Below are 16,356 nucleotides of genomic sequence, written 5' to 3'. Positions count from 1 at the left end.
TCAACTGCCCATCCCACCCCCCCCCATAAGATACCATTTTTCAATTGTAGTTTTCACCACCTTTTCTTTTGAAGACTAGGTCATGAATTCACTGCCTAGGCTGATGTCCAGGAGAGTGTTTCTAGGTTTTCTTCCAGGATTGTTATAGTTTGAGGTCTTGCATTTAAGTTTTTAATCCATCTTGAGTTAATTTTGGTTTGTGGTGATAGGTAGGGCCCAACTTCATTCTTCTGCAGATGGTTAACCAGTTTTCCTAGCATCATTTGTTGAAGAGGGTGTCCTTTCTGTGGTTTATTTTTCCCCCCCAACTTTGTCAAAGATGAGTTGGTTGTAGGTCAGCAGTTTTATTTCCAGGTTCTCTATTCTGTTCCATTGGTCTATGTATCCATTTTTGTATCAGTCCCATGCTGTTTTGGTTATTGTAGCCTTGTAGTAAAGTTTGAAGTCTGGCAATGTGATGTTGGCTTTGTTCTTTTTTGCTTAGGATTGCTTTGGCTACTCAGACTCTTTTTTGTTTCTATATGAATTTAAATTTTGTCTTGCTAGATCTGTGAAAAATGATGCTGGTAGTTTAACAGGGATTATGTTGAATCTGTAGATTCCTTTAAGATATGCCTGTATATTTTTAAAAGTTTCATAAGGGCACATTATTTGTTCAAAGTGTAGTTTGCATGAAGAGAAAGGTACAGTCTCACGGAACTTTATATTGTATTTGGAACTTTCAAAAGACTAAAACTCCACTATTGGGCATTTCCCCTAGGTGTCGTGGTGATCTGTTGATTCTGAACTCTTTACCTCAAAAGTCTAGGCCCTAAGATGGTGGAATGACTATCACACTTCTGTTCTTGATCATAGTTTATTTAATAGACATCTTTATAAAGATGACCTTTAGATGACCTTTAGAAATCATGAAATTTTTTTATGTGCACCATGCCTCTGGGTGTGCTCTAGGACTATAGGGTTTTAAATTAATAGCTAAATCCCGTTGGGCAAATTACGGTTTCATAATCTAGTGAAAATAAATAACACCCAGGTTGTTCTGAGATTTAAATGAGAAACTGTGCATAACAAGTTTAGCATAGTGTTCTGCACAGAGTAAGTACTCAGTGATTGATAGCCATTGTTAATTAAAATCAACCTAATAGACTTCCCAAAAAGGATGCTTTTTTTTGAGGGGGGAGAGTCCACCTCCGTCTGTTGTTTAAAGAATGGCACCCTCAGAGAACAGCAGCTTCTCAATAATACAGGAGGTGACAATCTAAAGTTAATTGTACATAAAGTCTCTTATATTCTTTCTAATTACTTAATGAATTTTCTCTGGAATGTGTTTCCTTTTGTGATGAGGACCTAAAAAACTGTTCAAGTTGCTGGACACTATATACCTTTCGCTTAAATAGCAAAATTATCTATATTAAATAAGAAAACAGAAAAGAGAGAGACCTCTTTTGAAATTGAGCAGCTACGAATGTGTTATTTTTAAGTCCAGAAAAGAGACTTTGTCTTGGATTTTTTTTTTTTTATTAATCTGGAGATCTGCATTTTGCTTTTCGATTGGCTCCAGTTAAGTCAGGGCTCACTCTGTCTTGAGTTTCTTGCTCTGTTCCCAGTTTTCCGCTGCACCGCAGTTTCTCCGGAAGCCTCTCAACATTGGCAGGGAGCGGCTGCCTGAACAATAACAGCTCCAGTTGCTGGCACTGGAAAAAACATCAGCGGCAAGCAAGCTGCTTCGCCTTCCAACTGCCAGAGCCTCTGGCCATTTACAGACAGCGCCAGGAAAGGCGTGACTTTAGATTTCCTCGTTTGTAAATTAAAATGAATGAACTGCTGTCTTCATTTGGGATATCATTTTTTTCTTCTCAGAATAATTGTGCCATATATTCTGTTCTACCAAAACGGAGGCCCGCAACTAAAAAATAAGCATATCCATGAACATGAAACAATTTGATTTTCTTATATGCTCAAGCTTTTGCTGATCAAAAAAAAATTTTTTTTAATTTTTAAAAAATTTTTATGATAAGGATGTGGGGTACATTTCAGGGTTGGATATATAAACGCTGATCATGCAGGTACCCTTGTTGATGAGGTGTGCCCCTCCCTCTCCTAGCAGTTTCCCTCAACTGCCAATCCCACCCTCACTCCCCTGACAGTTTCCCATTACTACCAATCGCTTTCTTATAGCATTATAATTGTTCAGGGTCCATTTATGAGTGAGAACATATGGAACTCTGTTCTTTGTTTCTGTGAAAAATCACTGAGTATGATCGACTCCAAATCCATCCAAGTTGCTGCGAAGTCCATATATTTGTCCTTCTTTATGGCTGCATAATATTCCATTGTGTATATGTACCACAATCATTTTGAAGGCTGAGAAAGCCCATGTGTGGTTGCTTAAGGCCACTTCCATCCAGGGCTCTGCAGTTCGCAACCTCTTGGAGGCCCGTACATGCAGGCTACGCGTGGGAGGCCGGGAATCCTGAGAGGGTACTGGTCCATGCCATCAGGAGTTTAGCTCCATTCAGGAGATGTGGTGGCTGCCCACCCCCTAACAGGGATTGCCTTTACCACGTGTGGTGGGGCGTAAGTGCAATGAGAATGTCCTTAAACCCAGTGCCATAAGATTCAAAGACATGTCGTGGTTTGGAAAAGGCTCTCTGTAAGCAGAGTCCACGGGGAAGGCATTCACAAATAATTACCTGCACGCCAGGCCTTGAATTAGCCTCTGTGCACACATCATCTCATTTTCAAATAGGATTTAATACGATCTTTGTGGGCAGTTCAGTGTGAATTAAAGAGACTAGAAAACGTGGTCAGCAGATAAACACAATCATGCTAGGCATACTATTTTATAACCTAGTTTTGCCACGTAATTCATTTTGGTCATTTTCTGGGTCATTAGGTAGACTTTTTCACATACTCTTAATGTGACCGCATCATTTCTTTGACCATTTGCCTTACTGCTAAGTTAGGTAAGACGATATAAATATAAGAAAAATGAGGCCAGGCATGGTAGCTCCCAGTTGTAGTCACACTATTTTGGGAGGCTGAGGCGGGAGATTGCTTGAAGCCAGGAGTTCAAGACCCGCCTGAGCAACATCGTGAGACCCCACCCCCCATTCTATAGAAAATACAAGAGCCCTTTAGATATCAAGAGCACTAGAAATAAAATTTGAAGACATTGTCTTGTTTCATTCTCACAATAGTTTTGTGAAGCAGATGCTTAGATTTCTTTAAGAGAAGAGGAAGCTGAGGCACAGAGAAATGACAGTGTGGAAATCATTGGATTTCTATGAGATTAGTGAACTTGGTGAAAAACAAAAGTCGATGGAATGAGAGGCAGAGTGCAGGGGTTGCTCAAGGCTAGTCTTTGGACAACAGCCTGGGATATGAATCCCAGCTACTAATTAGGCAAGGCGATGAAACAACTTCTTTTTAGACTGTTAAAAATACTATATTTTGGCCGGATGTGGTGGTTCAGCCTGTAATCCCAGCACTTTGGGAGGCCGAGACAAGAGGACTGCCTGAGCCCCCGGGTGTTCAAGACCAGCCTGAACAACTTGGTGAGACCTCATTTCTACAATAAATCACAAAAACTAGCCAGGCGTGGTGGCATGCATCTGTAGTTCCAGCTACTTGGAAGGCTGAGGCGGAAGGATCGCCTGAGCCCAGCAGGTCTAGGTTGTGGTAGCCATGAGCGTGCCGCTGCACTCCAGTCTGGGCAACAGAGTAAGACTCTGACTCAAAAAAAAAAAAAATACTATATTTTTATTACATATTTTGAAGTGTTCACTTCCATATGCTTTCTTTTTTGTCACTCTTGTGACAAAATAGATGATTTTAAAGGTATATTTTCAAAGGAATATCAAGCATGTCTTTAAATGCAAAATTTCAGAGGCAGCAAAAACAGACAAATTAGATGCTAATGACAAAGGGCTTCAATCCCTCTGTACTATCCCTCGTATAGTATACTGTACTGTCCCCTGAGTAGTAGAAATCATCAAGACCACATTTAAGATGGATAGTATAGTATAGGTCATTAACTACTTATTAAAGAACTGGGGAGGGCAACTGTATGAACTTTTATCAGTTGGACAGAATAAAATAAAATATTACAGCTATCATCATCATTTATCAGTAAGAATATCTGGAATGAAAAAAATAGAATGTAAATTTTTTTAGAACACATTTAGGTAAACCCAATCAAGTTAAAATTTTCACCACCTCTTGGCTGTGAGCAGATGGCTCGTTGATAGTGCACAGTAAAATCTTTCTGTGTAGTTGATTTAAAATTTGACTTAAAGCAGGGATATAATATTTACCACCTCCAGAGTAACAAAATTGATGCTATGTAATAACCTTGACACATTTACAGAATCATATTTAATGGGCCCTCCGAGCTCCGGTGAATGCCACAGTTTGGTCTGTTTTCTGCATTTTTGAGAAATCTGGAAACACTGAAGAAAATGAAATACCTATCATAAAGTTTTTGCATCCAGTTCAACTACTACTCTCTTGAAGTTTTAGCAGAAGGATCAAGAACTGTATGTTCTTCATTGACTGTAGTCTAAACTGAATTTGAGAGATTTTTAACAGCTGTTTAGTGTTAGTGTTTGAATCTGTACGATGAAGAATATAAGATTTTTAGCATTAGAGAATACTATATATAATCAAAAATTAATAGACTTGTCATACCCCACATCTTTAAAATAGAATTTTTAAAATAGACTTTATTGTCTAATTTCAAGCATATACATATATACATGTATAAATAAGTATGTGTTATTTTTTTCTGAAACAGATAAACAATCAGATCCTGTATGGAAGAAGTCACCAAAATGCATCTGCCATTATTAAGACTGCCCCATCAAAGGTCAAGCTGGTTTTCATCAGGTAAGAGCCATAGATCTGGTTTTCTAAAATCTAAAATATCTTCTGAAGATGTTATTTTTGTGTAAGACTATGTTATCTTTGATTTATCCAATAAAATCACTATTTTGAAAATACATTTAACTGCCACTTTAAGAGAAGTATGGATTGTTTTGATTATGAAGTGTATTTGCTTTTTATGTTTTACACGCTAGAATTGGTAGTTGAGGCTAATATTTATATTTCAGTCATAAAACTCTGCCCTTACTGGATTTGATTATCCTGTGTATAAATATATGGTGCCCTTCTGCCTTCTCTTTCTGTTACCATTGTTTGGTACATTTGCTGAATCGTTAATGTCCTCAAAGAATAAACAGAAACTAGAACCAAGGACATTTTTAGAAGCTTCATTTTAAGAGTGCTGGTAAGAAATTCCGAATGGGGGTGCTGGCCGCTCTGCTGTCTGGAACTGTGTTGTATTTGGGGCTGCACATTCACCCACACCTCACCTGCAAGCTGACTGAGTCCTTAAGCGTACAAATGAGTCAGAATCAGAACCTTGTGGTTCGTAGCCACCATTGCCGACGTCAGCGGTGGAATGAGGTTGTTTCATTCTCTGTCATTGAACTGATATGACAAGTTAATCTGAATTGTTTTTAGCTGACGGAACTAGCTCTCATATATGTTAACTGTGTTGCTCTGTTTCTTTTCTTTCTGGGTCTTAGTTGTCACCTGTAAAATGGGGATAATAGAGACTCCCTCATTCATTGCAATATTTCACATATTTAAAATGGTCAGTACAATATCTATCATAGAGTATGCGCCGAAAGAATGTCAGCTGCTGTTTTATGATAATGATGATCATGATTATTCTTCCCTTTCTCATTAGTTACCGTCAGGAAGACCTGTCCATTCCCGGGGACCACTGGGATCAGAGGGCAGTTTTATTCCCAAGCACGGGAACTGATGGGATTGAAATATTCCTTCTCACTTCATCATTTGAGTCTCACCTGTTGTTGCTACTTTGCTCCACAGAAATCCTACATTAGCACCCTTTTCTCCCTGCTAGTGGCACTTTCTGGTTTCCTGATTTTTCACTCTTTATTTCCAGAAGGAGGAACTTTCCTCTTCCTAGTATATCTTTGTATGTTAAGAAACTCCCTTTAGGGTTACTCACCTGGTCAGACACCACTCTCCTTTTTCAGTTTTCTTGTCCTTTGTGTTGTCAGGGTTTCTGAAATGAGGGTTAGTTGATAAAAACTTGAACAGATGTGAAGAAAGATCAGTGCTCAAGGGATTAAGATGTTGTTCATCAAGAGAAGTCCACAAAAGCAACATGCTTAAGCCTAAAAACTGCGTATAAAATTGTATGGAGATTCCGTGAGAAGATGTATGTAGCACACAGTGGCGGCTGCTACCACAAGTGCTTGCTGTTGTGAGCATTGCTGTTACTTTCTCAGCATGGGGAGGTGTGTTTATTCCCCATTCTGGGCTATCCCATGTTACTTTATTTTTTTATTTTTTGAGTCGAAGTCTCACTCTGTCACCCAGGCTGGAGTACAGTGCCACACTCATGGCCACCACAGCCTCAGCCTGCTGGGCTCAGGCAACCTTCTGCCTCAGCCTTCCACGTAGCTGGAACGACAGGTGCGCACCACCATGCCCAGCTACTTTTTTGATTTATTGTAGAGACAAGGTCTCAACATGTTGCCCAGGCTGGTCTCGAACCCCTAGGCTCAGGTAATCCTCTTGCCTTTGCCTCCCAAAGTGCTGGGATTACAGGCATGAGCCACCATGCCCAGCAGGACCATCCCATTTTAAAGACAGCAGAAAGAAAATGGAATAGTATCCAAAGGAAATAATTTAATACAGTTAAGTAATTGGGAAATAGAACCCTCCCCCTTTACTACAGAAAGGTTAAATGATTTGAAACTATTTAGAATACAGAAGAGAGAGCTGAGTAGCATTTTATTTTATTTTATTTTTTGAGTTGAAGTCTCACTCGGTCACCCAGACTGGAGTGCAGTGGCCACTCTCGGCCACCGCAGCCTCGACCTGCTCGGCTCCGGCGATCCTTCCACCTCAGCCTTCCAAATAGCCGGAATTACAGGTGCACGCTACCACGCCCGGCTAATTTTTTGATTTATTGTAGAGATGAGGTCTTGCTGCCCAGGCGGGTCTTAAACCCGCAGGCTCAGGCAGTCCACTCACCTCCGCCTCCCAAAGGCGTGGGATTACAGGCTGAGCCACCGAGCCCAGCTCTGAGTAGCGTTTTAATAATAGTAAAGCTCTATCAATTTGGTGTCTGTTGATTTACATTTTGATTGTTCAGAACACAGCAGAATCAAGAACAGAATGGGTTGAGTAAATGAATGGCATATACAAGACTAAGGATGCATTGAGGGTGCTGCTCAATGTGTATTTACTGAAAATGATTTTTAGCAATTTAAGACTATCAGTGTACATTTAAAATATGTAATCTAATTGTAAGTTGTCATCATTTCTTCATGCTGCTATAGCAAAATACCGTAACCTGGGTGGCTTATAAAGAACAGAAATTTATTTCTTGCTGTTTTGGAGGCTAGGAAGTTGCAGATAAGGCACTAGCAAATTTGGTGTCTGGTGAGGGTCCACTTCCTGTTTCATAGAAGGTGTATTCTTGTCGGGTCCTTACATGGCTGGATGGGCTCCCCTGGGCCTATTTTATAAGGGCAGTAATCTCATTCATGAGGGCCCTACCCTCATGACCTGAATACCTTCCTAAAGACCCTAGCTACTAATACCTTCATGTTGGTGATTAGGCTTCAACAGCGATTTTGGAGGGAACACAAACATTCAGACCATAGCATGAACATTTCTTGCATGGTCACAAAATTACAGTGCCGAGCATGCAGTGGACATTCAGATAGCCTTATTGCTTAATTTTTCTTTTAGCTCCTAGTAAGCAATTCTAGATTATTTAGTCTCCAAAAATAATAACCACAGTTAGTTGTCATTGTTATTATTTTGTGATTACAATATACACATATTTATGTAACTCAGTATTTTACAAAATTCTTCATGCCTCTATCCCTTTTTCCAGTACTTTCCCAAATTAGCGGAGTTAGGAAGATTTTCTATGGCTTCTTTTGTAGGGAGAAAGAAAGATAGGAGTAATTCTAACAAACTTTTGTCATATTCACTTTTATCCGGTGTAAAGGAAAGTGAGCTTGAATTAAATCAAGAGAGATGGGTGCACTGCGGACAGCCTTTTGTTTGATTGAGTAGATGTGTATCTGGTAATTTATGTTTTATTAATAAAGTACTTCAATTGTCTTAAGGGAAAGAAGTATTCACTCGACTGGGGACTCTTACCTGAGGTGATAAATTCTTTTTTAAAAACATGGCTGAATTATAAGACTTCGTAATCAAAGAAGAAACCCTGGATTCACCCTGCCTGGGCTTGAAACCCAGTTCTATAATGCCCCAGCTGAGGGAGCTTGGTCAGTTTCCTAATCGATTATATGGGGAAGAAATAGCTATCTTATGGCTTACCTCATATATTGACACATACATGTTGCCTGGCCGTATGGACTCCACAGTGTTTGCTACCATGGTGATGACTACGCTGATGGCAAAAAAGAAGAAGAAAAGGTGGGAGGGAAAGGAGAGAGGAGGAGATAAAAGAAACCAGGAGGAGGGAAAGAGAAGACTCACTCTCTTGTATAAGCTTAGTCAAGTTCCAGTGTTTTGAATATTTTGTAAGTGAAGCACATCGAGTTTAAGAATGCCTTCATTGACATCATAATGATTAAGCTCTGGTAGAGATAGCAATAGACAGTATATCAAACCATTTCTGGGAAATGTTAAAATGAGAGATGGTACAGCCTGCCTAAAACATCAGGTCCCTGTCAGCAGCTGCTGCCTTTTTTATGGATGACCTGATATTCTAACAAGGAGCTGAACACTATTTAATTAAGGAACGTATAAAGAAAAATCTAATTAATAAATTAATCCCCATGCCAATAAACTATAGTAGATATCACTAAGGTAAGTTAAATTAAGTAGTGTCAGAATTTAGGGCACATGAGGAAAGCAAAAAGGAGAGTATTTTATTTCTCCTCAGGTCTGCACATGCCCAGGGAGGTACAATGGTGGATTTGGGTCCTAGTTGGACGTGCTGGCCTGTCGATTTTAGATGCTATTCGACACTTCATCTTCAGGATGATTATCTTGCTTGTTAATCCCTAAAGTGCGTCTTTAACCTCTGCCATATCTATTACTGTTTTCCAACTGTTGTTGTAAGAATGCTGGTTTTGTCTATTTTGGAACCAAATCTTGAAACAATTAGAAATGGATTTATTATCAAGTTTCAGGAAGTTAACACTCTAATCACCTCAGCACCACAGACACAACTTTGCTTTGCTTTTCCATTTTGCATAATAGTTTGTACTGTGTTATACTGTTGCTTTGAAAAATAGCTTTTATAAATTGTATTTCTTTACAGTTTGTACTTCTGTTTGGTGACATTTACTTCCTAAGTTGAAATTATTAATTCTCTGTGCTTTTCCATTATACAGAAGCTTTTGGCTTTTATATGTTGGCAACTCTCTTTCAAATTCATTTACAATTGAGACAAAAATGGGAACCAGCCACAGGTTTTGGAGTATGATTGGCGGTAGTCACAGAAAGCTATCAGAATATGCTAGAGGCAAGATTTTAATTATCTTAGGCCTTTAGTCTATAGTGGTTAAGTTAAAATATATCCCAGCAGGGCCTCCAAATGTTAGACCAAGTCTAACAAGGTGTCTAAGGGGGAGGGAGAGGGAGAGGGAGAAAATTCACCTCTCCAAGATAGGAGAGGGGACCAAAAGCTTAGGAAATATGGCGGTGGCCAAAACTCAAAGAGCACATGGCCACAACAGAGTTTAGTAAAGCCAGAAGTAAATTAGAGAGAGAGAGAGAGAGAGAGAGAGAGGTCGAGAGATAGAGAGAGAGAGGAGAGTCACCTCTGCAAGGTAGGAGAGGGGGCCAAAGCTTAGAAGTATGACAGTGGCCAGAACTCAAAGAGCACATGGCCATACCAGAGCTTAGTAAAGCAATGGCGCCTGGCTACTGGAAGTCAAATCCTTTTTAAACTTTCCCTTTGGTGGGAGCAGGTCGTTAAGGTGGTTGGATGGTGGTTTACTCCATGTCATCACGGAGGGCAGGTATGTACAGGTGCTAAGTCAGGTGATGGGCAGCAGGCAGATGGGTGGGCTAGCAACAAGGTTGCTGTCATAGTGATGGGGTCTGTGTCATGAAAGTCACAAAGGGCTGATGAGGCTTATTTGGGTCTTGTGGGTGGAGGCAGATACTTGAAATGGAAAAGCTAATGAATACAAAACAAGATGGGGAGGGGGTTGTAAAACAGTGATCAATTGCTGTCTCTGAGAAACTGATGCTGTCCTTGGCTAGTGATTAGAACGTAAAGTGAACTGCTAGAGGAACATGACAGATCTAGGCAATGTTAAAATGGCTGCTCATTGAGTGTATTGACTCCATGTTATGTCCTTTCTTTTTCTTTTTTTTTTGAGTTGGAGTCTCACTCTGTTGCCTAGACTGGAGAACAGTGGCCGCCCCTGGCCACCGCAGCCTTGACCTGCTGGGCTCCGATGATCCTTCTGCTTCAGCCTTCCAAGTAGCTGGAATTACAGGCATGCACTACCACGCCCGGCTGATTTTTTGATTTATTGTAGAGATGAGGTCTCGCTGCCCAGGCAGGTCTCGAACCCGCAGGCTCAGGCAATCCACTCACCTCAGCCTCCCAAAGGCGTGGGATTACAGGCTGAGCCACCGAGCCCGGCTATGTCCTTTCAATAATGATGTGCAATTTGTGATCATGTCCTTGTCATATTGTTTTAACACTTGTATTTATTCGTATGTTAATTGATCTGTAATTCACAAAGGGTCAGTGAATCATTGGCACAAATCAGCCGGTTACCGCTGTCTACATGTGACTTACATAATCACTTTTGCTTTTTGAATCATTGGATTTTGGACAATTCTGGACTTTTTACTCTAAGCATCATAGAGCACAATTACAACTTGTATTTTTTGACATTATTCATCTCTGGATCATCCAGATGTGTGTTACGGTCTGGATGCTTGCTGTGTAGCTTGCATTCATTTCGGGGGGGGGTTCCTGTTCGAAGTTGTCCCCTCTGCATGAGCAAACTCATTTAAGTACAGGAGGAGAGCTGTGTTAGCACGGTGAATGAGTTGCTGTATCCGGCAGTGCAGGGATCCAAGGAGATTAATGATCTTGCCTGCAGCTCTTGTCGTTCCTTCCCCCACTGTTGAAAATTAAATGTCATGTATAACAACTCACTCTCCATTACTTAATTGCATGTGGAAAATGTGTACCGTGTAAAAACTCCTGGGGCGAAATGAAACTGAAAACCTGGGAAAGATTTAGTGCTGGCGGTCAGGTCCTGCTGGGTAAAAGTAGTCTCACCAGGGGACCTACCCTACTGTATTGATTGAACATATGTCTTGTTTTTGTCATTAAAAATATAGTGTAGCCGGTTATCCTCTGGTCATATCCCTGAAAGATGATATTGACTTGAAATTAAGGTGACTGCCAGAGTCGTCTTGAGGAAATGTCCATCTGAAGAAGCAACTTGGATGCCTATTTTAAAAATCCTTACCATACTCTTGATCCATTAGATCTAGTTTTGATAGACAAGAGCGAATAAAGACTATACACAGAAGTGTGAGTTTTGCTTTCAGAAAGAAACATTCCTTTTTTTCAACAGGTATTTACTGAGTGCCTACTTGTGTTGATATTGTGGAGTCAGTGAGGTAAAGAATGCAATCTGTGTCCTAAGGGAAGAGACCGAGAATAAACAGTAATCTAGTACCTGATGCCATGATAGAAGTGCCATGATGCTGTAGGAACACAGAGGACATGCACCCGTCTAGTCTTTGAGACCTACGGGAAGGTGTCACAGAGAAAGAGGCTTAGGCTAGAACTTGAAACATCAGTAAGCATAGTCATAGTATGTACAGACACCCAGAGGTTCCAGAGTTAAATGTTATTCCCTATCAATATACCTGGAAATTTGCTTCTAGAGGAAAAGCAATCTTTCTTCAGGAAAGTATCATTGGATGAGAACAGATGTGTGTCCATCGTTTTGAATTCTGTAAGGAAGCCTCTTTCTGATTCTCATGGACCGTTAAAGAATGCAATGCCCCTTTTCAAGTGTACGGTAAAATGTCATCCGTGGTATATAGGACAAGAAGTTTTGGGGAGGATGGCTGCCATTTGCACTGAACTCCGTTAGGAGTTGCAAGGAGAAAGGAAGCACAGACACCGAAAATTTCAAGGCTCTTCTGTTTCTCTGTTTCTTTGTTTAGTCAGACCATATGGCAGACCAAGATAAGTCACTCATAATGCTGTGAAATTCTAATGCTTCCTTAGTTTCTTCTAGTACTTCTTTTCTGTACTCTCCATTTTAAATGATAATTTTAATTGCTTATTATTATTTTTTTTGTTTGTAAATAGAATTTAATTCAAGAACAAGGTGGAGTTAGAATGTTTTGTGTTGTGACCTTTCATGAAAGACATTGAAATGTATGTCCAGGGAGGGCTCAGTGGCTCAGCCTGTATTCCCAGCATTTTGCAAGGCCAAGGTGAGTGGACTGCCTGAGCCTGCGGGTTCGAGACCCACCTGGGCAACTTGGCGAGACCTCATCTCTACAATAAATCAAAAATTAGCCGGGCGTGTTAGCGTACACCTGTATTTCTGGCTACTTGGAAGGCTGAGGCGGAAGGATCGCCAGAGCCCAGCAGTTCTACCCTGGGGTGGCCGGGAGCGTGCCACTGCCCTCCAGTGGGGGCAACAGAGTGAGACTCCAACTCAAAAAAAAAGAAAGAAAGAAATGTATCTGTCCAAATAAGAACCATTGTTTCCTTTGAGATACTGGGAAAGTTGTACATTTAATCCAAGTATGATTCCATTGGATCATACATTTATGGAATCATTCTGAAAGTCTGTGACTTTTTGGGAGGGGTGGAAGAGTCTCCCTCTGAACCCAGGCTGGAGTAAAGTGGTGTGATCATAGCTCACTGCAGCCTCAAACTCCAGGGCTCAAGCAATCTTCCAGCTTCAGCCTCCCAAGTAGCTGGAAATACAGGCACACACCACCATGCCTGGCTAATTTTTTCATTTTGGAGAGAGAGAATCTTGCTATGCTGCCCTGGCTGGTATCCAGCTCCTGGGCTCAAACCACCCTCCTGCCTTGGCCTCCCAAAGTATTGGGATTACCAGCATGAGCCACAACCCCTGGTGGCATATTCTTAGAAATATCCACAGTAGCTGTAAATCTTTCTCTCCTGAGGGTTGATTGTAGTCCATCTAAAGTGATCAAGTATTATACAGGGCCATGCATGACTTAGGTGAATTCAGTGAATTAGGTAAAGTATCCCTACCAGACAGGCAGCCTAGCCATCTTGAATGACATGTGAAGTATCCTTGAAAATCAGTTTTACTATTTCATGGGCAGAATTGGTAATATTTTCTTTGCTATGCCCATTCCTTAACACAGTGCCAGCATATGTTAGTTTGTAGGGATTATTACTATGTTCGTTTTACCTTTTGGCACTCGGAAATACCTGGTTAGGATGGTCCTCAGGGATGCTGCGGACTTTCCTATTTGCGGGTCAACATTTATACTCTTTGCCCTATTGGACGACTACTTCCTTTGGTTGATTTCCCCCAACCCTGCCCCAAAACACACACACACACACACACACACACACACACACACACAGACACACACACACACACTCTTACATGGACACTGGTGAAATAGTAAACACAGCAAATCTAGATGCCTACCTCTGTCTGTGGAAGTTGAAGAGGCAAATCTTTCTCTCACTGCCAAGGTGTGGGTGATGGGTGACCAAGTGTCCTAAGCTTGGGCAATGTGATACCTTAGGCTGAGAACTGGAAGCAAGTGACATGAGAGATGTTGCTGTAAATGGTGTACATTCATAGAGCCATGCACCCACGGTACTTTCCTGCCATGATGTCATTCTGCTTTCTACTTCCTTGTGCTCTGGAGGTCTCTTGGTTCCTAACTGTTCCAAGCCTGGTCCTGTAGCCTGTCAACCAGTTTTGTGAGAACCCTGTGTCCCTCCAAAACATTCCCTCTTGCTTAAGTTGACCCAAATTCGTTTCTATTGCTTGCTGACAGAAAATCCTAATGAATGAGAACAAATCGTACACAACTGGGGTGAGACATTTGGGTCCCTCTGCATTTTCTGTCACAGGTAGACTTTTAGCCTGGATTCTGAGAAGTTTTGCTCCTTCAGTCTACTTTAGCTGCACTGAGACCTCTGAACAAGTCTCTCCTGAGGCTCTCCTGTGGGACTCATTCCCATTACCAGACCATTCACTGGCTCTTGGAATGAGAGTACCATGATTACCGGAGACCAGTCAGGCAGGATTTGTCCCAGTTTATCTCTGAGGGGGAGGGTCCCCTTTCCCAGCACATGGCCTTGTGTCGAGGGCTATATATCTGAATAATATTTGGGCTCTGCCAGCCAGGAACAAGAGGGCAATGGCAGAGAGGACCTACTGTTCTATCTTTTAGAAAGACTTTCTGTGAGACACATTGGTGACAGTCATCTGTTCCTTGCAGTCCTAAGCTTCCCACATCCACTCTCCCAATCAGTACATTGAAATATATCATGAGCCACCTTTTCCTCTGCCCAACTGGTTGCAGTTATGTAGAACATGCCTGGGGCCACCTTTGCCAAACGTGGGTCTGCATGCTGAGTGTCTCCAGTGGCCTGCGTTGTGATGGGCATTATTTGGAATGCCAAGAGAATAGAATTCCTAATTCCACTCTCAACTGGATGTTTATTTCTGATTCAACAGCTCTTTTGGTAGTTCCTTCCACTTGTGAATTAGAAATTATGCAGTCTGTTTATACAGTTAGGAGTATCTTCTGGGATCTTTGCAGAAAGGAATTGTGTTCCCATTGAGTTCTAATGATTTGCTTTGCTATTATACGTTACTTCTGGTTCATTTACATGGAGCTTTCCTGGCTGAATGTTAATTCAATGTCACTTTCCAATTAATTCAGCAAATGTAGAGTTGTTTTGTTTTGTTTTTCTGTCCTAAAGTGTCTGGTTTAATATAATCAGAAAATAATATCCAGACCGCTTTATTTCTGTTCTTATGTTTATTGAACATTTTTGTGTGTGCGTACATACCTAATCACTGTGCTAGGCACTGGATTGTAGTTGTGTAATCATTTTAGAACAAGTCACCAAAAAAAAAAAAAAAAAAAATCAGATCAGCCTGCTCAGGAGTCCATGCTGAATTTAGGCACACCACTTCTGCTTTTGATGTAATGCTATTTTGTTGGCATAAAATGAGGTCCTAAAGATTTGGTGAAAGGGTATTTCTTAGGGCCAAGATCAGAGCTGTCCTAAAGACAGTAATGATTTTAAATGACACGTTAAATCACTCAAACATATTTCCAACACACTTTCACTTTTTTCCTTACTCGGGTAATTTTTTTTTTAATTGCAATGAAATACACATAACATGAAATTTGCCGTCTTAATCATTTTACGTGTACAGTTCATTGGCATGAGGGACCTTCAGAAATGCTAGCGGGCCCTCCGGAATGTTAGGTCAGGCCCGCTGGGGGTGTGGGTATCCGGTGTGCGATCTGATGACACATGAAAGATGCAAAGAATTGCACAGAAGTTAGATTAGAAAATATAGTTTACTTAGAAAATAAATTAGAGAGAGAGATAAAAAGGAGATTCACCTCCCCAAGGTAGGGAAGGGGGCCAAAGCCAGGAAGCATGGTGACAGTCATAGCTCAAAGAGCACATGGCCACACCAGAGTTTAGTAAGGCAATGGCATAATGGCTGCTCATAGCTGAGGCCTTTTAACCATTTCCCTTGAATGGGGGAAGGTGATTGGGCAGAATTCTGTTCCACATCATTAATTAAGAAGGAGTAGCCTGGCTTGGTGGCTCAGCCTGTAATCCCAGCACTTTGGGAGGCTGAGGCGAGTGGATTGCCTGAGCCTGCGGGTTCGAGACCAGCCCAGGCAACTTGGCAAGACCTCATCTCTACTATAAACAAAAAATCAGCCAGTTGTGGTAGCCTGTGCCTGTAGTTTTGGCTACTTGGAAGGCTGATGTAGAAGGTTCACCGATGCCCAGCAGGTCGATGCTGGGGTAGTCGTGAGTGTGCCACTATACTCCAGCCTGAGCAACAGAGTGAGACTCCACTTCAAGAAAGAAAAAAAAAAATAAGAAGGGGCAGTTGCACGCAGGTACTGACATCAGGTGATGGACAGTAGGAAGATGAGTGGATTAGTCACATGATTGCTGCTGTGGTGGTAGGCTAGATGGGAGGAGACAAGGGGAGGGGTTTTTCCTGCAAGAGACTTGTTAGACTTTTGCAGTCCACAAACTCCTTGACCAAAAGGTGGTCTATTATC

General features: G+C 41.3%; 1 protein-coding gene across 1 annotated transcript in view; it reads left to right on the top strand.

The window, feature by feature from the left end:
- The window catches only part of PATJ (PATJ, crumbs cell polarity complex component), a 415,643-nt gene that overhangs the window by 249,837 nt on the left and 149,450 nt on the right, over nucleotides 1-16,356 (top strand). The window contains exon 28 of the mRNA XM_021715786.1: nucleotides 4,796-4,887. Coding sequence (XP_021571461.1) covers nucleotides 4,796-4,887 — 92 coding nt within the window. The remainder of the gene's footprint in view (nucleotides 1-4,795; nucleotides 4,888-16,356) is intronic.

The sequence above is a fragment of the Carlito syrichta genome, unplaced genomic scaffold (genome assembly GCF_000164805.1).
Source record: "Carlito syrichta isolate Samal-C Ts95f unplaced genomic scaffold, Tarsius_syrichta-2.0.1 Scaffold307669, whole genome shotgun sequence".
Taxonomy (NCBI): domain Eukaryota; kingdom Metazoa; phylum Chordata; class Mammalia; order Primates; family Tarsiidae; genus Carlito; species Carlito syrichta.
Note: the sequence above shows the minus strand (reverse complement) of the source record. Positions and strands in the feature narration are given on the sequence as shown.